Below are 18,379 nucleotides of genomic sequence, written 5' to 3' on the forward strand. Positions count from 1 at the left end.
AGGATCAGTTTCATTGGTTGAATGTGTCATATACCTATTAAAGACACAGAACCTTACTGGGGGAAGGAGAAAATAACTTCTCTACACTAGATTCTCTACTCTATACTACTACCTCATAAAAACATGATAGTAGACTTCAGGACCGCAAGTTGGTGGGAGGGAATCCTGTGGCCTTTCAGCTATTGTCGGACTATAACTCACCACCTCAACCCTTGACCATCAGTCATGCCAACAGCTGATGATGGGAGTTGGAATCCAAAATTCTCTGGATGGTCACAGGTTTCCCACCTCTGCATTAAACTAAGGAGAAGACTAATCTCCCCCCTAGAGTTTACTACATACAAGCAGCAGGAATTACATGAAGTAGCATTCAGGAATATGACAGCTCTTCCTACAGTACATAATTGTGCCACCAGAAAAAACTCACATCAGGCAGGATCGCAACAAAAAGTTGCAAAGACCTACCAAAGTTAAGAGATTCTGGAGCCTTAGAAAAGTAGGCATGTATTATACAGGTTTGTGAACAGAATATGGGGTTTTGTTTTTGCTTTTTGCACCCACCTTTTCTTCAGTGACACTCAGAAAGACTAATACAGAGCAAAGTGACCCAAGCAATTATTGCTAAAAATTCACGACTTTAGTATTTGCTTGTTTCCATGGTTGTCACTTTGAGGCTTGCGAGTCGTATCAGGACAAAAAAAAGAGGTTCGTTTCTCTATGGCTGGAGAGGAGAATTGCCAATTACACTGGATGGGATCTGGCAGCTGCTTCCCATAATCATCATTCAGAAAGAGATGAGACTTGAATAGCGAGGGAAGGCTGAGGTTTTTTTTCCGACAAGAATGAGTGTAGCTTTCCTTTGGTCAAAGCCGCCTAAGCCTAGGCAGAAGTTTATAAAGCCAGAGACCTGTAAGTGAGAAAGCTACTGACACAGCAAACCTGCAAATTTTGCACAGAGGTGGCTCTCTCACATACACACATGGGAAAGGGGAAATGTTGAGTCTGGATGAACCATATTTTCCAGATTCCCACTTTCATATGAACAATTCTACTAGAAGTCATGCAATTACGCACAAAGTGCTCCCACAAATATGCAAAAGTCCAGGTCTGTGACTGTAATAAAGTTCATTCATTCATACGCAAAAGTCCAAGAAATGCCTATATTGCATGCACAAACCCACACACCTAGAACTTGCTAACGTTTCTGCACCACCCAAACCTTTAAACCTCTTTTGATATACCTACCCATGCCCTGTATATGCAACCTCTTCCCACACCCGTCTCTAGGCGGAGGGAACCATAAACTCTTATAACAATGTGTCCCTTTCGGTGGGGCCACAAAGTACACAGTAACAACAGCTAGGGTTTTTGAATTATTTTCAGCTAACAACCAGCAAGGCAAAGCTGTCTGTACATTCTGTCTCCCCTCCCCACAGCAGGTTTGAGAAAACTGGCTCGGAAGAATGATACAAGGTTGGTAGGTAATCCCAGCCCTCAGGGATAGAACCCAGTCACAAGACACCTCTCAGATTTGCACCCGGGAATCAGAAACATGGAATCATAGAGTTGGAAGGGACTCCAAGGTTCAACCACCAGAAACGCAGGAATTCTGCCCTGGGTGAGCCAGAACCACCAACCTTCTGGTTAACAGCCAGACCCACTGACCCACTTACCGTAGATAAAGAGAGTATAATCGCCCATAAGTGCAGACAGCTTAAGTACCTATATCAGGCTGCTCACAATGTGCAAAGAGCAACTCAAGGCTAGCTACAGTTTTATTTTCTCCTGAAAAACTCCTATTCATTTATTGCAGAGGTAGTCCATTATTAATGTGTGGGTACCAAGATGTATACTGCCTATTCAAGGGTCTAAGGGGGCCAGTGTAACAGTCCTTTAACCCTATGATTATGCTGCATCCTTGCTAATTAAACCTTTGTGCGATTTTGATGCATACCTTCTGAGGGAATCAAACAAGAGCAGGCCAACCCAAATATTGTCAGGATTACATTTAAAGCCTCAAGCTTGAAAACCTATTTTTTCAAAACTGAAAAAAGGCTGGACTTGAAGCATAACCCTGGGCTACAAACCACACTTACCTGGGAGTAAGCCCCACTCAATTCAGTAGGACTTACTTGTGAATAGACATCCTTAGGGTGATGTTCCTAGACATTTGATGTTAAATTGACAGCTTATAGTTATTTTGAGGTTCTCCTATCCATTGTGATTTTTTTAAAAGGTAAGATCATCTGCTAGGTCCATGTTTTCCAAACCTGGGTCTCCAGCTGTTTTCAGACTACATTTCCCATCATCCCTGACCACTGGGTCTTGCTAGCTAGGGATGATGGGAGTTGTAGTCCAAAAACAGCTGGAGACCCAGTTTGGGCTCCTGCTCTAGTCTTCTACCCCACAATACTATTTTTTCCCACTTAAGAATTTGCAATAGTCTACTAACACAAATAATAACTTGTAATATTTTAGTTCTAGTCCAGAATACCTAAGAGACTGCAGCCCTAAATACTGTTACTCAAATGCTGCTTTTAAATACAAAAAAAAGTACAAGGCCCTGCTCATGTTTAATGTCCCAAGTAAAAATTTATTTGACCTCCCTGGGCCTTAATTTAAGCTGGTATGATTACAGGCTATTTCCTTTATTCCATACACACTCTCTCAAAGTCATTATGTATAGGGTGTTATTTTCACTGGAACTGTCCATACTAACGCTTAGTTTGCACATCAAAACATTCCCTCATCTACTGTAAAAGCAAAAAAGGTATTTACAGGGAAGACTTCCCCTTCATGGGGGAAAAAGTGGGAGGGAGAATGTGGGCCTCCCTTCTAGTTCAAAGGTAGGTGAGAATCTAGCAGTCAGAGAGAAACAACTCTTGTGACAGGCTTGAATTACGGGACATCCAGTCCGATGGCTTAAAAGTTAGTCACAAAGCACACGTCTACCAGTAAACTTTGTTTCCAATTTTATTATTCCACATAGTTAACAAAAAGGAAGATTACATAGCTAGCCCTCCAACCTTACTTTTACCACTCCCTTTCTTTCTCTATGCTGGGACATTTTCTGGCGTTAAGGAAACTTACAGCATAGATCTATATTACAATGACAGCTCTGTGGAAAGGTAACAGCACAAACAGCTCACACATCTTAAAAAATAAAAAACCACCTGTTTTTAAGTGGCGGAAAGCTGAAGTTGCAGTAGATCAAAGAACATCTTTCGAGTTTCTTAATTAATGGCATGTAATTCAATGTTTTCCATTCAAACCGGGAAAGTATTCAATGGTTCAAACCCTAACTAAGCCATTTGTTATTGGTTTTTACACAATTACCAATGTTGTTGCTTAAAAACAAAGGCTTAGCAATGACAAACTAAATTGGGAAGTCACGTAACCAAACGCAGGAACATACGTGTGCCAAAAACCAGAAGTATAACCACCGTGTTAGCCCAAGAATCCTGAACAAATGAAACATTCCAAACTCCCCATACTTGAACAGGCAAGTTCAGTACAATAATTAAGTGCTTAATTACCAATGTTTGCACTCAAGGATACATATTTATGAATTGCTCACTTGGAACAGAATTTCTAGAACAGACGTGTCACCCACCCCTCAAAATACATGCAATCATTGGTGAATTTAGTTGCTTTTATTTTTTTATATATAAAAAGATTAAAATAAAACATTTGACAAGCTATAAAACATACCACAATAAATTCAAATGTGCTAGCTGTGCGTAAGACACGTTTCTAAAAGGCACCCTGCCACCAATATTTTAAATGCTCACCTAATTCCAGTCTGGCTCCTAGTTTCCTCTTCCTTCACTGAAGGAGAAATCCTAGACCACTAAACTCATCAAGAGACTAGCTTCACCAATCCCTTTCAGGGATTTTCCTTTTTAAAAAATAAGAGAGAGAAAAATCTATCACTAGAACATTTGAAGTTGTGCATAACTGCTTAACTTCATACATTTCACTGGTATTAAACCACCAAGTTTTCAAATGCACAAGGGTTTTCTCCTAATCGAAAAAAGGTAGTGATTCAGGGCCACTTATAAGGACCATTAAAAAAACCCCAAGGAAACAAAAAAGGTAAGTTGCAAAACACTGCTGTGCTTCAACAAAAGAGCTCTGCTTCCATACTTCCATCTCTTTTAACCCACACCCTTAATCATAAAAAGAAACCAAGACTTTCCAATATTCACCTCTCACACTCACAGATGAAATGTTAACACATTCGAGCTATTTAGCCTGTCATGATTTGACAGTGTAAGAGTGCCCAGCTATGCAGTCCTGAAATACAGCAACATTACAACACAAATGCACCATCTGAAATCCTCACCGTCTCTATTCCAATGGCTAGAAGAACACAGTGCTCAAGTATTCTCCCTATTAGGTAGATCTTCGTTGGTTCCTGTGCAGTCTCTTTACTACCAAGGTCTCCACATAGATTTGGAAAGGCTGGAGGAAGGCACATTTTGCGTCCTAGACCTGTCCAGTCCATCCAAAGAGATGTGGCTTTGCTCAGCCTCCGTGTCTTCCACATCAGAGCAAGTCTCCTCACTGGAGGAAGGTGAAGGAAGAGGCGAATTGGGACTGGGCAGGTTCAAAGCTGGAGGCAATTCCCCAGGCGTCTGGGAGAGCCCATCGCTGCCAGGCCACTGGCTGATGGAGGGGTCTGACAAGACATCCGCTATCAGGTCCTGGAAACTGCCTTCGTTCAGAGGCATCGACTCCAGAAGGTGGTTCAAGAGCTCTGCTGCAATGGTGGAATCAATCCCAGGGCAGTTGGAGACAAACGTATGAACTTCATGCATGCACTGAATGTACCCAGCTGCAAAGCGCTCGCTGGCCTCCCGCTGCAGTTTGTCACTATCTGAGACCACAGGCAAAGAGAGAAAGACAGCAAGGGTCACAAAACATCCATTTCTCCTCTCCCCAGTAGTACCGCAGAAGGCTATCTACTCCCTTGCCCATCAGTGCTGGCTAGATGCTAAAACTACATCCCACTCCCCACCATACCCGTCAATGCCAAACTTGAAAAATGAGGCCCAGAGGCTTCTAACTAAGGGACAATCAGCCAGCACCACTGCTAATCTGGCTGAGGATACAACTGTATGTTTCAGGGTGAAAGCCCCAGCCTTTATGCAACGAGATAAATATTTTGGAAAAAGAAGGTAGATGGGGCTGATAGATAAGGTTTTATATACCTAAATGTGCCTGCTTTCTAGTAACAGTTGCGTAAGAATAGTTTTAACTAGACTGAGCAAAGTTGGATTTATGCAGTCATTTCACTGCAAGTCCAATTCACAACTCAAGCAGAAGCAGAACTGCAATACTCCTTGTCACATGCACAGCTCAGCCTAGGTATGTTTACTCCAAATAAAACAAGTCTCATCATAACAATTAAGTTAGATCAAAAAAAGGATAGCAGCAGCCACTAGGTAGGGCAACAGGAAAAGAAAAAGAACATAAAGTGGAACCAGAACAGTGAAGGCCAGCAACTTTAGTTCAAACCAGAAATACTTCAGGTGTGCTCTAAGTAGCACCGGTTTTGTGTTAAACTCCCTGGTTTGTTGTGGTATCACAAGGGGCAGGGAGAAGAGACATCATGCATACAGCCCTCAATGGCAAAGAGGAGGAATCAAAATGTAATGATCGTAAGGAAGGAAAGAGAGCTGCTTACAATACAGCCCTATGCATGTCTACTTGGAAATAAGTCCTACTGAATTCAAGGGGACTTGCTCTCAGGTAAGAATATACAAGACTGCTGCCTTACTAAGGAGAACAGAAAAGATAGCTTCCCACCCCCAGAGAAATGGCAGTACAGAATTGAAACGCTTTATTGGCAAAATAAGCAATGGATGCATGTGCCATGCAATCCTTGGGTCCTGATGCTCCCTTCTTTTCTAAAAAATAATAATGCAATTTAACTCTGCACCCCCCAGCCCATTTCCCTCCCTCTATCTGACAATCCCCTTTAATTTATCTACCCAGCAGCTTCCTCCTCCAGCCCTAATAAGGAGTAGTCCTCTAGGTAACCGAGGAAACAGCCAGATCCCCGATGCAGGACCAGGATGGAGATGGGAACGAGAGAGATGGAAGGAAGGATGGATGTCACAGGGCAACAGCTGCGGCCACTCACCGATAGACCTGTTCTGCAGGATGCCTTGCACCCGCTTCACCGTCAACTCCAACACCTCGGCGTTCTCCATCTTCGCCTGGAACTAGCAGCAAGCAAAAGGAGAGAGAGGGGGGAAAGGACACAGCAAAGAGCGATCTCGTCAGTCCCATCCCCCCTTCCCGTCCTCCGCGCCCCCCCCCCCGCCCGAAAGCCCTCCGCCGGCCAAGTTACCTCCGTGTCCGCCAAGATCAGCCGCAGCTCTTGCAAGCTCTCGTTGATCCGCGCCCGCCGCTTCTTCTCCACCAGCGGCTTCCTTGCCTAGCGAGGAGAGAGAAAGAGGAGGGGAGGAGCGGAGGGCGCCACTTGCAGATCGCTGCACGCGCGCCCGCTTGCAAAAGCAGGCGCGCACGTCGCGAGAGCAGCCCGCCCCAGAAGTCCACCCCCCCCCCCACACACACCCGCGCACAGCTCCCGCACCTCCCTCACCTTCCTGTCTCCTCTGGCCTCGAAGAAATCCTCGTCGTCCCGGCTCGGTCGGTTCTTGCTGGGCCGAAAGGAGGGAGCCATGGCCGGATCCGGGGCGGTGCGGATGGGGCAAATGCAAGACGACGGAGCGGGGACGGAGAAGTGCAGAGCAAGGGCAGCCGGGGGCGGAGGCAAGGAGGCGGAGGCCGGAAAATAGTGCAGTGAAATAAATAGATGAAGCCGCAAGGCTGCTGCCTCCGTCCCGCACTCCCCCGCCCCCTCCCGCGGCCGCCGCCCCGGCCCTATTTATAGCCTCTGATTTGCATGTCAATGAGTCTATTGGACGCGGCGCGCCGAGAGGAAGCCCGAACGTCGAGCGAAGCCACCAATGGCGGGCGGGCGCTTTGTCTGGCCGGGCGCTTTCGGGGACGTTTTCCTGGTCGTTTTCCAGAAGCGAAAGCTGCGGCAGCGGCGGGGGGCGGAGGGAAGCCGCGCTGCTGGACAGGGACCGTCGCCCAACGCGCGTTTGTAATGTTTGCTTGCCGTTAGTTTCTGCCTGGTGTTTTTTCAGTTGCTCGCTTGCGGGATTCGACGCGATCGTTCCGTTCTCAAGAGTTAACAGCGGGGTTTCTTTTTGGACGAAGGGCAGTAAGGAAGCGTGTGTATGTCAGAGAGAGAGATGGGAGTTGCAATAACGTGTGGAAAGGCTGTGAAAGCGACACGCAAGTTGCTTACTGGGCTTGCTAGTGTGCAGTCTTCAACCGTCCAATCTTGCATTAGGATTTCTTACTGTGATTATTAATAACCATATATTTGTAAGGTGGTGGTAGTGCTGTTGTGACCTATCTTGTAGGGTTGCCATATTTGAAAAAGAAAAAACCAGGACACTCCGAAAGTTCTTGAGCTATTTTTTGTTTTTACAAAAATGGCAAAAAACCGCGATGTTAAAAAATTGACTTGCCTATGATCCAGGACAAAGCACCACCTTTCGGATTCCCCCCCACCCCTCGCCACCCCTCGCCACCAATCACCACGTCAATACCGCCTTTGAAATCCCACTGATGTCCAGGAAAACCCGGACGTATGGTAGCCCTATGAATCAGACCGTGACCCAGTCCAGTGGTTACAGGCCAGCATGTTAGGTGGCCGGACATCCAAGTTCTGACAGCAAAGTCTGGCCAGTGGCGTAGCGTGGGGGGTGCAGGGGGGGCGGCCGCACCGGGTGCAACATCTGGGGGTTAGGGTTAGGGGGCGCAAATCCACGGGTTAGGGGGTGCAAATCCACGGGCTAGGGGGCGCAAATTACTTGCCTTGCCCCGGGTGCTGACAACCCACGCTACGCCACTGAGTCTGGCCTTTATTAAATATCATGTACATGCTTTGAAAGCAGCAGCTACAGAAAACCAACTTTTCAGGTGTTAGATTATTGATATTACTGGAAGTGCATGTGTACAAGAGAAAGAGGCAGATGGATCTTCAAATCACAGCAGGCTCAGCAGGAACCGTCAAAATGATCTATGGTTGCAGCCTCTGAGTCATATTTTGCCTTCAGGTTTTGTTTGTTTTATATACAAGCCTTACGGAGTGCATATCTGCATCTAACCTTGAAAAGGTTTTGTCAACACTACTGACAAAGATTTGGCTTTTCTCATCTCCCCAAATCATCTGAATAATTTGCGGGGAGGGGAGCAATATCCTATCATCATTTAAAGAGCTCTGGGAAATAACAATATTTGATACTTGGGCAATCAGTAGAAGTCTATGCTCCACAAGAAGTAGAGTCAAGACTGCAGCAAAACAATAACTGTAGGAGGAAATACTAAGAAAACCCACAGCATACTTAGCAACTCCACTGCCACTGGCAAATCACAATGTAGCAATCACAATGGTGCAGAACACAGAACAATTACAACACAGAACATTACATAGGATATAATGTAGCAATTCTATTTGGAGACTTGGATTTGCAGGAAGAAGGCACTTCCATTGCAGCCAGGCAGGTGCATTCATCAGTGGTTGAAGAATGCTTTGTTTACTACAATGTGTAATATATAAAACAAATGGGCCCTTGCTACAAAATGTACAGTGCTTCTATTTAGGGTTTCAGCCACTCAATTCCATTCTCTCATCCCAGTTTCCCTTTACCTCACACATGTCAGAATTCTGCACCCATATGCTTAGTTGGGGGAGGAGGGGTTTCAATTTGGGACTTTTAATCTCCTTTATTTTTTGGTGATGTACAAATGACTCTGTTAATATCTCTGAGTAGCTTCCTCTCCCACCTCTTGGGAAATTGAAACACAGCTTGCCAGGAACCGACAAAAAATATGGTTCCTTCTACACACCTGTCCCTGCTCCTGTTCCAGCTACTCCATTCTATTCCTCCATTCTATCCAGCCCCACCTCCTTGTCAGTTTTCCCATCCCGATTCAGTCTCTTACCCTTGCATGCCAACTATTATGGAGCAGGTTTGTTTGCTTGTTTTTTATTTCCCTTCTTTTAGGTTGTTTTCTGAAGATTTTCTGGACTTGTGCATCCCTTGGTTCCTCCATTGGTTCTTCTCTCTTGTGTTTCAGGAGTGAAGTTCCACAGAAGCATGAGGAGAACGAATACTCCAGTTAGTATTGTATACAGATTTTACAGCCGTTCATCTTGACCAGGCATAGGCAAACTCAGCCCTCCAGATGTTTTGGGACTGCAACTCCCATCATCCCTAGCTAACAGGACCAGTGGCCAAGGATGATGGGAGTTGTAGTCCCAAAACATCTGGCGAGCCGAGTTTGCCTATGCCTGATCTAGACACTTTGTTCATTGTATCAGCTGAGTCCTTGGGATCCTATCTTAAAGTTCCTTTCTGTCCTTTTCAAGAGGCAGACGTCTTGGAGATGACTACCAACTCAGTCTTACAGAACTGAGTTCTAGTAATTGCAAAAGATTGTAACCCACACCTGTGCGTGGGAGCAGGGAGGGAAATCATTTTTGAGATGCTGGAAGGCAAAATTCTGAAGACTATTTAATCCTAGATACCCACACTGTAGGTGAACAAACAAAGGAATCAGCTTACTGCCTATATTCAAAGTGCAAGGCCAAACAGACTCTCTGGTGGGAGAAAGCCCCTAGCAAAGCTTAAGTATCAGAGTTAAGCAGCTTAGTGAAGCATAAGAATATAGGTTATTAAACCTCCTTTATCCTGTTTCAGTTATGTGTAGCAGCAGACCTCCTTCTACCCCTCTCTGAAATGAACAGACAACACACTGCAAAGTAAGTTTTAAAATGCTTTACTTACATGATCGGAGGTATGTTTCCTGTGTTATTCACTGCAATAGCAAAAACAGCACAGGTATAGTATTATTGTGTAGAAATACGGAAAAAATAGCTTCAGACACATGTCCTCCCTCCATGACTTACATCATGAAGAAGAGAGTGAGGAAATTAAGTGAAGAAACACATTGTTTCCTTACCAAAAATGAGGGGGCATGACTTTACTGAGCCTACTCTTACAATTTGACCTCTGTGGTCCTTAACCCCTTTATATGCTAACTAGTAATCATGTGTAGTTATGTTTGACTGCAAATCTCCCACAGAACAATGCCCATATGAGTAGAAATGGACAAAGAGATGGCCAAGTAGGACAGCAAGAGTACTGGCTGGACATAGTATCCATGGGAGGAAATTACATATGTTTGGTAGTCACCATGTGGCACATCTTATCACTTAAGCAGTGTGCAGTTGAAAAGAGTAACATTCTAAGGGTTTAGGTGTGCCACCAAACAAACCTACGTTTTCTCTTATGCAGAATGTTCCAAACCAGCACCATTCATCTCATTTCGTACAACAGTGTTGATTTCCGTGGAACCAATCGGTGGTTAATTTATCCAGCCCAATGTGTCTGTCTAGCCATATATAGCTATATGAAATGAGTGAAACAGTGCTGGTCTTGACTCAGTCTCTCTAAGAAGAAATATAAGGTGCTTGCTATTTCAGAAACTGTGTCTTGAACATCACCATAATAAAATTTCACGAAGTTGCAACACAAAACATTTGAACTGGCAAAAGTTGGACTGTAACGTCATAGCATTTTTCCTGTTGCTGGCTCAAACCAAAAGCTTGATTTTAAAGCATTGCATTCAAGAAGCCCTTCAAGATATCCCCCGCCCCCAATGCCTAACAACTTCCTTTTCCTAGAATTCACTCTGTTCCTTCCAAAGCATAAGAAGAATTAAATTGCTGCCCCTGTATGCCTAGCACTCATTTAAATGTTCAGCATGCTGAAAGCAACAAGAACTACTAACTTGGGGTTTGGGGACTTAGGAGTAAATTTCCATTTCCTCTATGGGAATGTGCACTTTCCAGTATGTGATATGGAGCCATGCTATTGTTTCTCAACAATAGTATGTTCATCATTATGAATGACATAGGAAGTCAGAGGTCATTAGTCATCAGAATGCAAGAAGGGCTATTAGCAGAGCGATCATCGAGGTCCATGTTAGCTGTATCAGTGCAAAGCAGTATCCTAGGAAAATGTTGCTGTACTCTGCTTGCCGGTATCAAACTCCCTTACTCTTGCCCCACACATTCCACATACAGAAGCCAACTCAGTGGCGTAGCGTGGGGGGTGCAAGGGGTGCAAGCCGCACCGGGCGCAACATCTGGGGGGGCGCGCTCGCTGCCTCCGGAGTCGCCGAAGAGCCTCGGGCGCAGGCTGTAGCAGAGCCGCATGTCTCGCGGCGCCCGGCTGAAGGTGCCCGGCAGGCAGCGGCTCTCAGCGCTCGCCGCGGAGGACGCGCCAGGCAGCCCCTCCTCACAGCCCCGCCTCCGCCGCTGCTGCTGCAGCTGCTGGGCCGTTGCATTTTCCTCGCCTCTCTGCCCCCCTCCTCCTCCGGGCAAGCGGCGTCGTTTGGGCAGCAGCGCCAGCGGCAACTCGCAGGTTAGGGGTTAGGGGGGGCGCAAATTACGTGCCTTGCCCCGGGTTAGGGGGCGCAAATTACTTGCGTTGCCCCAGGTGCTGACAACTCACGCTACACCGCTGAGCCAACTGGACTGGCAGAGAAAGCATTTCACTACTGGCAACTGGACAGAGTTGTCCACCAAACCTGAGGGCAGCAGATTTGTTATGGGGGTCCAGGACATGGCACATAGAACTTTTTGCTCCAACAAAAGAGTAGGGCCAGGGGACTTGGGTGGGGATGAGACTTGCATCTGCTGGCCCCTTGCATCTGCTGCCTGAGGCAGTCACCTCGCTCTGTCTAATGTTAGGGCCAGTCCTGAATGTGTGTTGTTCAGGACCTTGCATAAGTTATGGGGACCCCTCCAACTCTGATTCCACTCTTCCTGCTGTCCGTCAGCAATTCTTTAAGCTGTTATTAAACTTGCAGATTTCAAACACTGCTATCTGATGTAAACACAAATTATTCATGACAGCCGCCTTTTGATATCTGAATGCATAGCTTGACAACACGAATGGTATGGGTGTTGTGCCAGGAGGACAGGTGGGCAAACAGGCATAGATGTGGCTACCAGGAGCTGCAGTGGCAGTCGCCATCTGCCACACTACTTGTTTCTCATGGTGACGATACATACATTCATGATTATGAGGCCTTTGTTGCTGATCAGGTGATAAGAAATATTGAAGGGATGCATATGATGAGGGATCCATTTTGTCATCTGAGGCGAAATGGGAATGGCCTGTTTCCTGTCCCCCTGCCACCCCCCTCAGTGCCCCGCCCGCCCCACCACTTCTGCCGCCACCGGGATGCCCCCTCTCGCTGAAATTCAGCAAGGGGAAGGCTTTCCAAAAGGTCTCAGTGCTCGTCTTCGCTGCCCTAGTGGTGGGGAAGATGAGCAGCAATGCTGCAAGCCGTAAAATCTCCCTCTTGCTGAACCCGGTGAGAGTGGGGCGGGGGGCATTCTGCAAGGCCTTGGCACTTGTCTTCTCTGTCACAGGGTTTGGGAAGATGAGTGGCAACACTGCGCACTGGAACGCATCCCTCTCATAAGAACTTGGCGAGAGGGGGGCACTCTGGCGGTGGTGGGGTGGGCAGGGCACTGCCCCTTGTGCTTCTGCTGCCCGAGGCAGTTGCTTCAGCTCACCTGATGGGTGGGCCGGTTCTGCATATGTTCACCTATGTTCCAATTTTTTCAGAACCGATGGTGGATTGTGCCTAGAGCAGCTCACAGCAGGCATAAAATGCCAAAGTGTGATGCCATTATTTCAGAGCACAACAAATTCAAATAAGACAGAAGCTCTGGATAGAGCATTTATTATGCAGCTTAAATGAACACACACGCAGGGCTTAGCACGCCCTCCGCCTCCATCTCCCCTGTCCTCCCTGTACATTTTAGAACTCGGATTTTCCAGGGTTTCCAAAGGGTGGGAGGAGCCCCCGGAATGCTCCTCTGCTGCAGTCTGTTGCCCTCAAATACAGCGGAGGGTGACAGGGACTGTGGTGGCAGGGCTGGCACGCTCATGCATACTTTCCCCTTTTCACGTGTCCGTTTAAGTCCCATTACGCACGCCTGAACGGCTCTTAAAAGTCAGTAAGTCAAATTCAATATTACAACAATACTTTAAAAATATCAACGGGTCAAAATTTAATAATAAAAAAATTAGTTTGGCAACTCAGTTACTGCAAGGGATCTGAGTACAATCATCCAATAAAACAGCCTCACATTCAAGCTAACCTATTTTTTAAAAATAGGAATTAATTACAAGTATTTATTGATAGCTGGCTTGAATCAGCCTGTGCATCCCCCCACCCCCCTTTCTTGGAGGCTGCGATCACAAAGAAAAGCTGGATCACAGTCTCATCTTGACATGGTCAAAAATCTTTCTCCCTTCCTCACTCGTTTTGGCTGCTGCCTCCTTCCCTTAAACTAAAGAATGAAATCCTCCAGCTTTGTGAATGTAACTTGATGCTGATGACAGTTGGCAGCTGCAGTCCTCTCAACAGACTGAATCAAATAAAAGCATTAGGTCTTGTCCCCAAGGAGAAGGACAGGTGTTCACTCTGACTTCTTTGTTTCTTTCCCCACCCCCTGGACTCCCCACCCCCCAACACACGTTGGTAACGTATGTCATATTTTTACTAGCCAAGAAAGAAATACATCTATTGTGTGCGTATGAAAACAACCGCATCCCAGGCAGGCGCAAACGTGCTGTGTTCAGACGCAGATATACAAGGCAAAATGTTTGCTAGCAGCTGCAGTCCTGCTCAGCATGTTCTGGACTAGAGCTTGTTTTGCCAGAACAACATTCGCTAGAACCGCACCAGGCACCTCCACTCGCATGAATACTACTATTGCATTTATGTAATGCATCTTAGCAAAAGAACTGGGATGCTGTATGTGTCCTCAGGTGGTACTCTGGGGAAAGTACATCAGACGTAGTTATCCCAGATAATGAAAGGAATTGCTATTTTTCTATTGGGGGGGATTGTTCCATTGCCAAAGCTTGCAGTTTGTATACAAGTTGTACAAGTGACAATAAAGTATTTCAATATTTCAATTTCAGTAGTTTGCCTGCATGACAGAATGGCCTGGGCAGGTAGCCCACCTAGGAGAAAGAAAACTCAGATCCTAAGCCCCCACTGCCTTGTGGGATATCTTTCGGACAAGAAACGGCTAAGGTGTAAACTCTACACAAATCTAGAGTGCAATCCCTAAGCCGATTGGATGGCACCTTGTACACCTCCTTCCGACAACTTCTGCAGCCAGGCTGGTGCCAAATGTATTGCTCTGCTTTCCTTGGGACCACATCAGCGAGGCTGAGATAGAGGTCTTGTCATCTGGGCAGCCCTGGACCTCTATACACCCTGCCCGGGTTTATGTCCCAGGGAGGTCATTTGGATGCTGCTAACACAACGGTTTGACTTCAACCCTTGGAGGTGCATTCCATTGTCTCTCAAGACAGACAAGCAGTGCCACCCTCTGGAGTGGTTGTAAGTAGGAAGACAGGCAAGTGAGGGCTTGCTGAGGTTGGTGGGCAGTGCCCTCTTTGCCCTAATGGGCCAACCTCCACCGGCTATACTGGGATATACCCTTGGCAGCTTTGCTGCATTGGCACTGGGAGTGACTTAGCTACCTTCCTTTTCGACCAGGCAATTCCTTCACCATAACTGCTTGGTGTAATTTCTGAATTAACTTTTTTTGTGGTGCCCCAACACAGTTTCTTAGATTTCAAGTTGTGGCCCTGGTCCTCAAAAGTTTGTGGAGCCCTTCATTAAAAGATCTGTTGCACCTCCGCACATATTGGTGGTTTTGTATATCACAGTAAACCATCGTTCATGGTCAAACATTTAGACGATCCCTGTTTTGCTTCTCCTTACAGCAAGCAACAAACCTTCACCCGTGCCTTAGTATTACGTCAGAGCCAAGAATCATGGTTTGTTTCACTCTAAACAAACCGTGACGTGAAGCCAGTCGTGCTTTGTTTGAGAGAAATAAAACCACAACCCCGAATTCAGACATAATACTAAACAAGGGGATCATGGTTTGCTGCTCCTTTTGCACTTGGGGATGATAGCAGGAGCCATCTGTGCTTCCAGTGTATACTATTTACTATGGTTTAGTGTGATATGCAAACTGAGCTATTATATAATTGATAAAATCCGTCCTGGTACTGAAGCAATCCTTTGGAACCTTGCAATAGGCTGGTTCATGGGTATGCTGTAGATTAGATGCTCCTTGATCTGTCTGCTGCTTTTGACACCATACACCATGTTGTCCCCGGAATGTTTGGAACAGATGGCAGAACTGTCTGGAGTTGGTCTGCCTTCATTCAAATATTATCTTGCGAGTAGCTGCTAATTTGCTAGTTAAACATTCCAATCCTCCGAGCAGGTTTCTGTCTAACAGGAATTGGCTTCGCTTTTTAGGGGCTTTGTGGCTCATCTTTCTTTTGATATTCCGTTTTATTAGGAAGCTGGTAAAAATTTGTTTCTCTCTGGGCTCAAAGTTACTTTTTTCGGAGGCCTTCAGATCTCCATTTCTTCCCTTAAATATATTGTCTCTAGAGCTCTTTTCTTTCCTCTTTCTCTCTGTAGAAAGATAAATCGAGATGTTATCATGTCATCCCGCACAGTGCAAAATTTTCTTTGGGAGAGAGCACTGGGGAAATATGGTGTTTAGTATTTACAAAGGTATTCTAGTATGTAAGAATGAACATTTTAAAAAAGAATATTTAGTATGTATCCCACTTTTCTTCATGGCAGAACTCGAGGTGGTATGCAGAGATTCCCCAGGCAGTCTCGCACCTTCAGAAAGGCACTATTTGTTTTATTGTTGAATCCTAAGATATAGTTTGAAGGCACATCAAGCCTAGGGTTGCCATATTTCAAAAAGGAAACCCCCAAAGTTTTTTTTTACAAAAACAGTAAAAAAACGGGATTTTTCTAGGACAAAGTGCCCAAAAATATCCAAACACCCAGGGATGACTGTTGGGCAGGATTCCTGCACTGCACAGTGTTGGGCTAGATTACCCTTGGGATCTCTGATTCTATGATCTATGGGCATGCTGTGGTTATGTAGAGTGGCAGAGAGATGGGCATGCATTCTTCACATGTTCAAAGGCACTCTCATTTCCACCAAGTCTTGGTTCATGTTAAGTTTTTAATCTGCTCCTCTCGTCTTTTATCTTGAGTTTCTGATTCCAAAACACGAAGTACAGCTGTGTTTCCCCTACAGTTTGTGGAACAGAAAAAATGTTAATTTCAAAAAAAGCAGTCTACAGTCAAGACATGCACCCTGGTGATAAAATTTCCCCACAGGAATACCACCCATCAACACAGTACAACTATCAACTTGCTAGAAAAATTCCCCTGGGATGAAATCTTTGCAATCATTTATATTATAATAGGATTGGTAAACTGCCAGGTCTTGTGAATTTTACACAAGGTGTTTTAGGGAGACTTCAAATTTTTCATGTTCTGTTTAAGAACAATCTCATGCCTTTCCAGGGATTTTTCCAAACATCAGCTTCAAAATATATACATAACTTAATCCAAGAAGGATATTTTCCTATCAAATTTTTAAAGCATTTTTATTACAATGCAAAACACTCCAAATTCCTAGACTTTTTCAAGAGGAAGGGAAGGAAATTGGAACCTTAAAGTCTTTGTCTTCTTCTTCTTTGGCATGAACATTTTAAGGAAAGAGTCTTATTTCGTCAGATGCCTTGGTAGAGAAGACCATACATTTGTTGGCATCTGTCTGTCTCAGGAGACAATGGAGGAGTGTGCCTTTGGGGGTGAAGTCAAACTGTTTGAATGTTACAATGCCTGCTGTGGGTGTAGTGACCAATATGGGAGAGGCATGAGTGGAAGTCTGCTGTACTGCTGTACCAGTATCAGAAAGCAGTTATTTTCCAGCCTCAGTAGCTGGTCACTTATTAAAAAGGGTTTATCTTCAATACAGTGGTACCTTGGTTCTCAAATGTAATCCATTACGGGAGTCCGTTCAACTCCCAAAACCGTTCAAAAACCAACTGATTGGCTGCAGGAATGTCCTGCACTCAAGTGGAAGCTGCGTCATACATTTGGCTTCCAAGAAACATTCACAAACCGGAACACTCACTTCCTGGTTTGCGACATTCAGGAGCTGATTTGTTCGACAACTAAGCCGTTTGACTATCAAGGTACCACTCAAGGTACCACTGTACAGTGGTGCCTCGGTTTATGAACTTAAATCCATTCTGGAAGTCCGTTCTTAAACCGAAACCATTCTTAAACCAAGGCACACTTTCCCTAATGAGGCTTCCCACCACTGGTGCCCTTCCACCTTTCGGATTCCGTTCTTAGATCGAGGTAAAATTCGCAAACCAGGACACTACTTCTGGTTTTGCGGAGTTCGTAAACCAAATCGTTCATAAACAGGACTGTTCTTAAACCAAGGTTTCACTGTACTACCAAACTGATCACTGCAGTTCCAACTGTCAATACTGCTAAACCAGTACAGTGAAGACCTCTCATTAAAAGACAGACCTAGAAAGAAGGATACACATGGAAACAATGCTGAGGGTGGCTGAGTGATGGAACTGGTGATTACAGAGGGCTGCAGATAGCTCGGAGATGAATTGTATGCCAAAATGGAAAGGCAGATTAAATGTGGACAGATGTGGCAGGCAGATGTAGGCGGGATTGTATTGGTAGCGAGGTTTGGAGTCAGAAAACAGATACTGATTTCACAGAGCACCAAGCACCCCAAAGTTCATCTGTTCAATTTCCCTTAGCTCCTGGCATTTAAACCATGGTGGACATTATCAAACGTTTGTTCTGCGAAGCTTAATGATTGCATGTTTGCTAGACTTTCAATATTTACCTTTCAGGCTATCTCAAGCCCTGTTCATTCTGCAGCTGTTCTCTTCCCTCCACCCCACCCCACGAAATAAGACAGGTGCTAACTGGCAACTTGTATGTTACATGTTCCTGAGTTCAAAGAAATGGCAATCTTTTCATTATTTAGGTAAATCCACAAGGGAATTCTGCAGAAAATCCACAAGACAATGCTTTCCCTCCCCCCCCCCCAGGTAATTGGAGCTGCACACAAACACACTCTGCATTTACCCCAATAGTACTGCTTGTGATCACTGCACAAATATTGAAGTGATCCTTTTTGTAGGGGGAGAAACCTGTTTGATTCCTTTTCTTGCAATCCAGAGGTATGCACTCCAGCACAAGAAAAATAGTTAAGGCACATGGAAATAATATTGCTTTCCTTAAGATGACAATATAATGTTGAAAAGCCAGGGTATTGCTGTGAGAACAGATTACTCGCAAATTTTCCTCCCCCTTT

General features: G+C 45.3%; 1 protein-coding gene across 2 annotated transcripts; it reads right to left on the bottom strand.

Annotated features, from left to right (window-relative positions):
- Positions 1-2,960: 2,960 nt before the first annotated feature.
- Positions 2,961-6,889, bottom strand: LOC308586162 (transcription cofactor HES-6-like). 2 transcript variants are annotated; one of them, XM_081192445.1, is made up of 4 exons: positions 6,614-6,889; positions 6,359-6,445; positions 6,149-6,224; positions 2,961-4,879 (listed from the first exon to the last, which is right to left on the bottom strand). In XM_081192445.1, the coding sequence occupies exons 1-4, from the start codon at positions 6,692-6,694 to the stop codon at positions 4,434-4,436; spliced, it is 690 nt and encodes a 229-aa protein (XP_081048571.1). In that variant the 5' UTR covers positions 6,695-6,889; the 3' UTR covers positions 2,961-4,433. The 2 variants fall into 2 exon arrangements, with proteins under 2 accessions (XP_081048571.1, XP_081048570.1); XM_081192444.1 differs by having other exon boundaries at positions 6,149-6,230; positions 6,614-6,888.
- Between the last annotated feature and the right edge of the window lie 11,490 nt (positions 6,890-18,379).

Source organism: Podarcis bocagei (genome assembly GCF_964188305.1).
Source record: "Podarcis bocagei genome assembly, chromosome: 4".
Classification (NCBI taxonomy): Eukaryota; Metazoa; Chordata; class Lepidosauria; order Squamata; family Lacertidae; genus Podarcis; species Podarcis bocagei.

Coding starts and splice junctions, on each gene's coding strand:
- LOC308586162 (XM_081192444.1), bottom strand. CDS start 6,694: ATGGCTCCCTCCTTTCGGCCCAGCAAGAACCGACCGAGCCGGGACGAC. Junction 6,231..6,358: donor TGATCTTGGCGGACACGGAG/GTAACTTGGCCG, acceptor GCTTGCTGCTAG/TTCCAGGCGAAGATGGAGAA. Junction 4,880..6,148: donor CCTGCAGAACAGGTCTATCG/GTGAGTGGCCGC, acceptor CTGTGGTCTCAG/ATAGTGACAAACTGCAGCGG.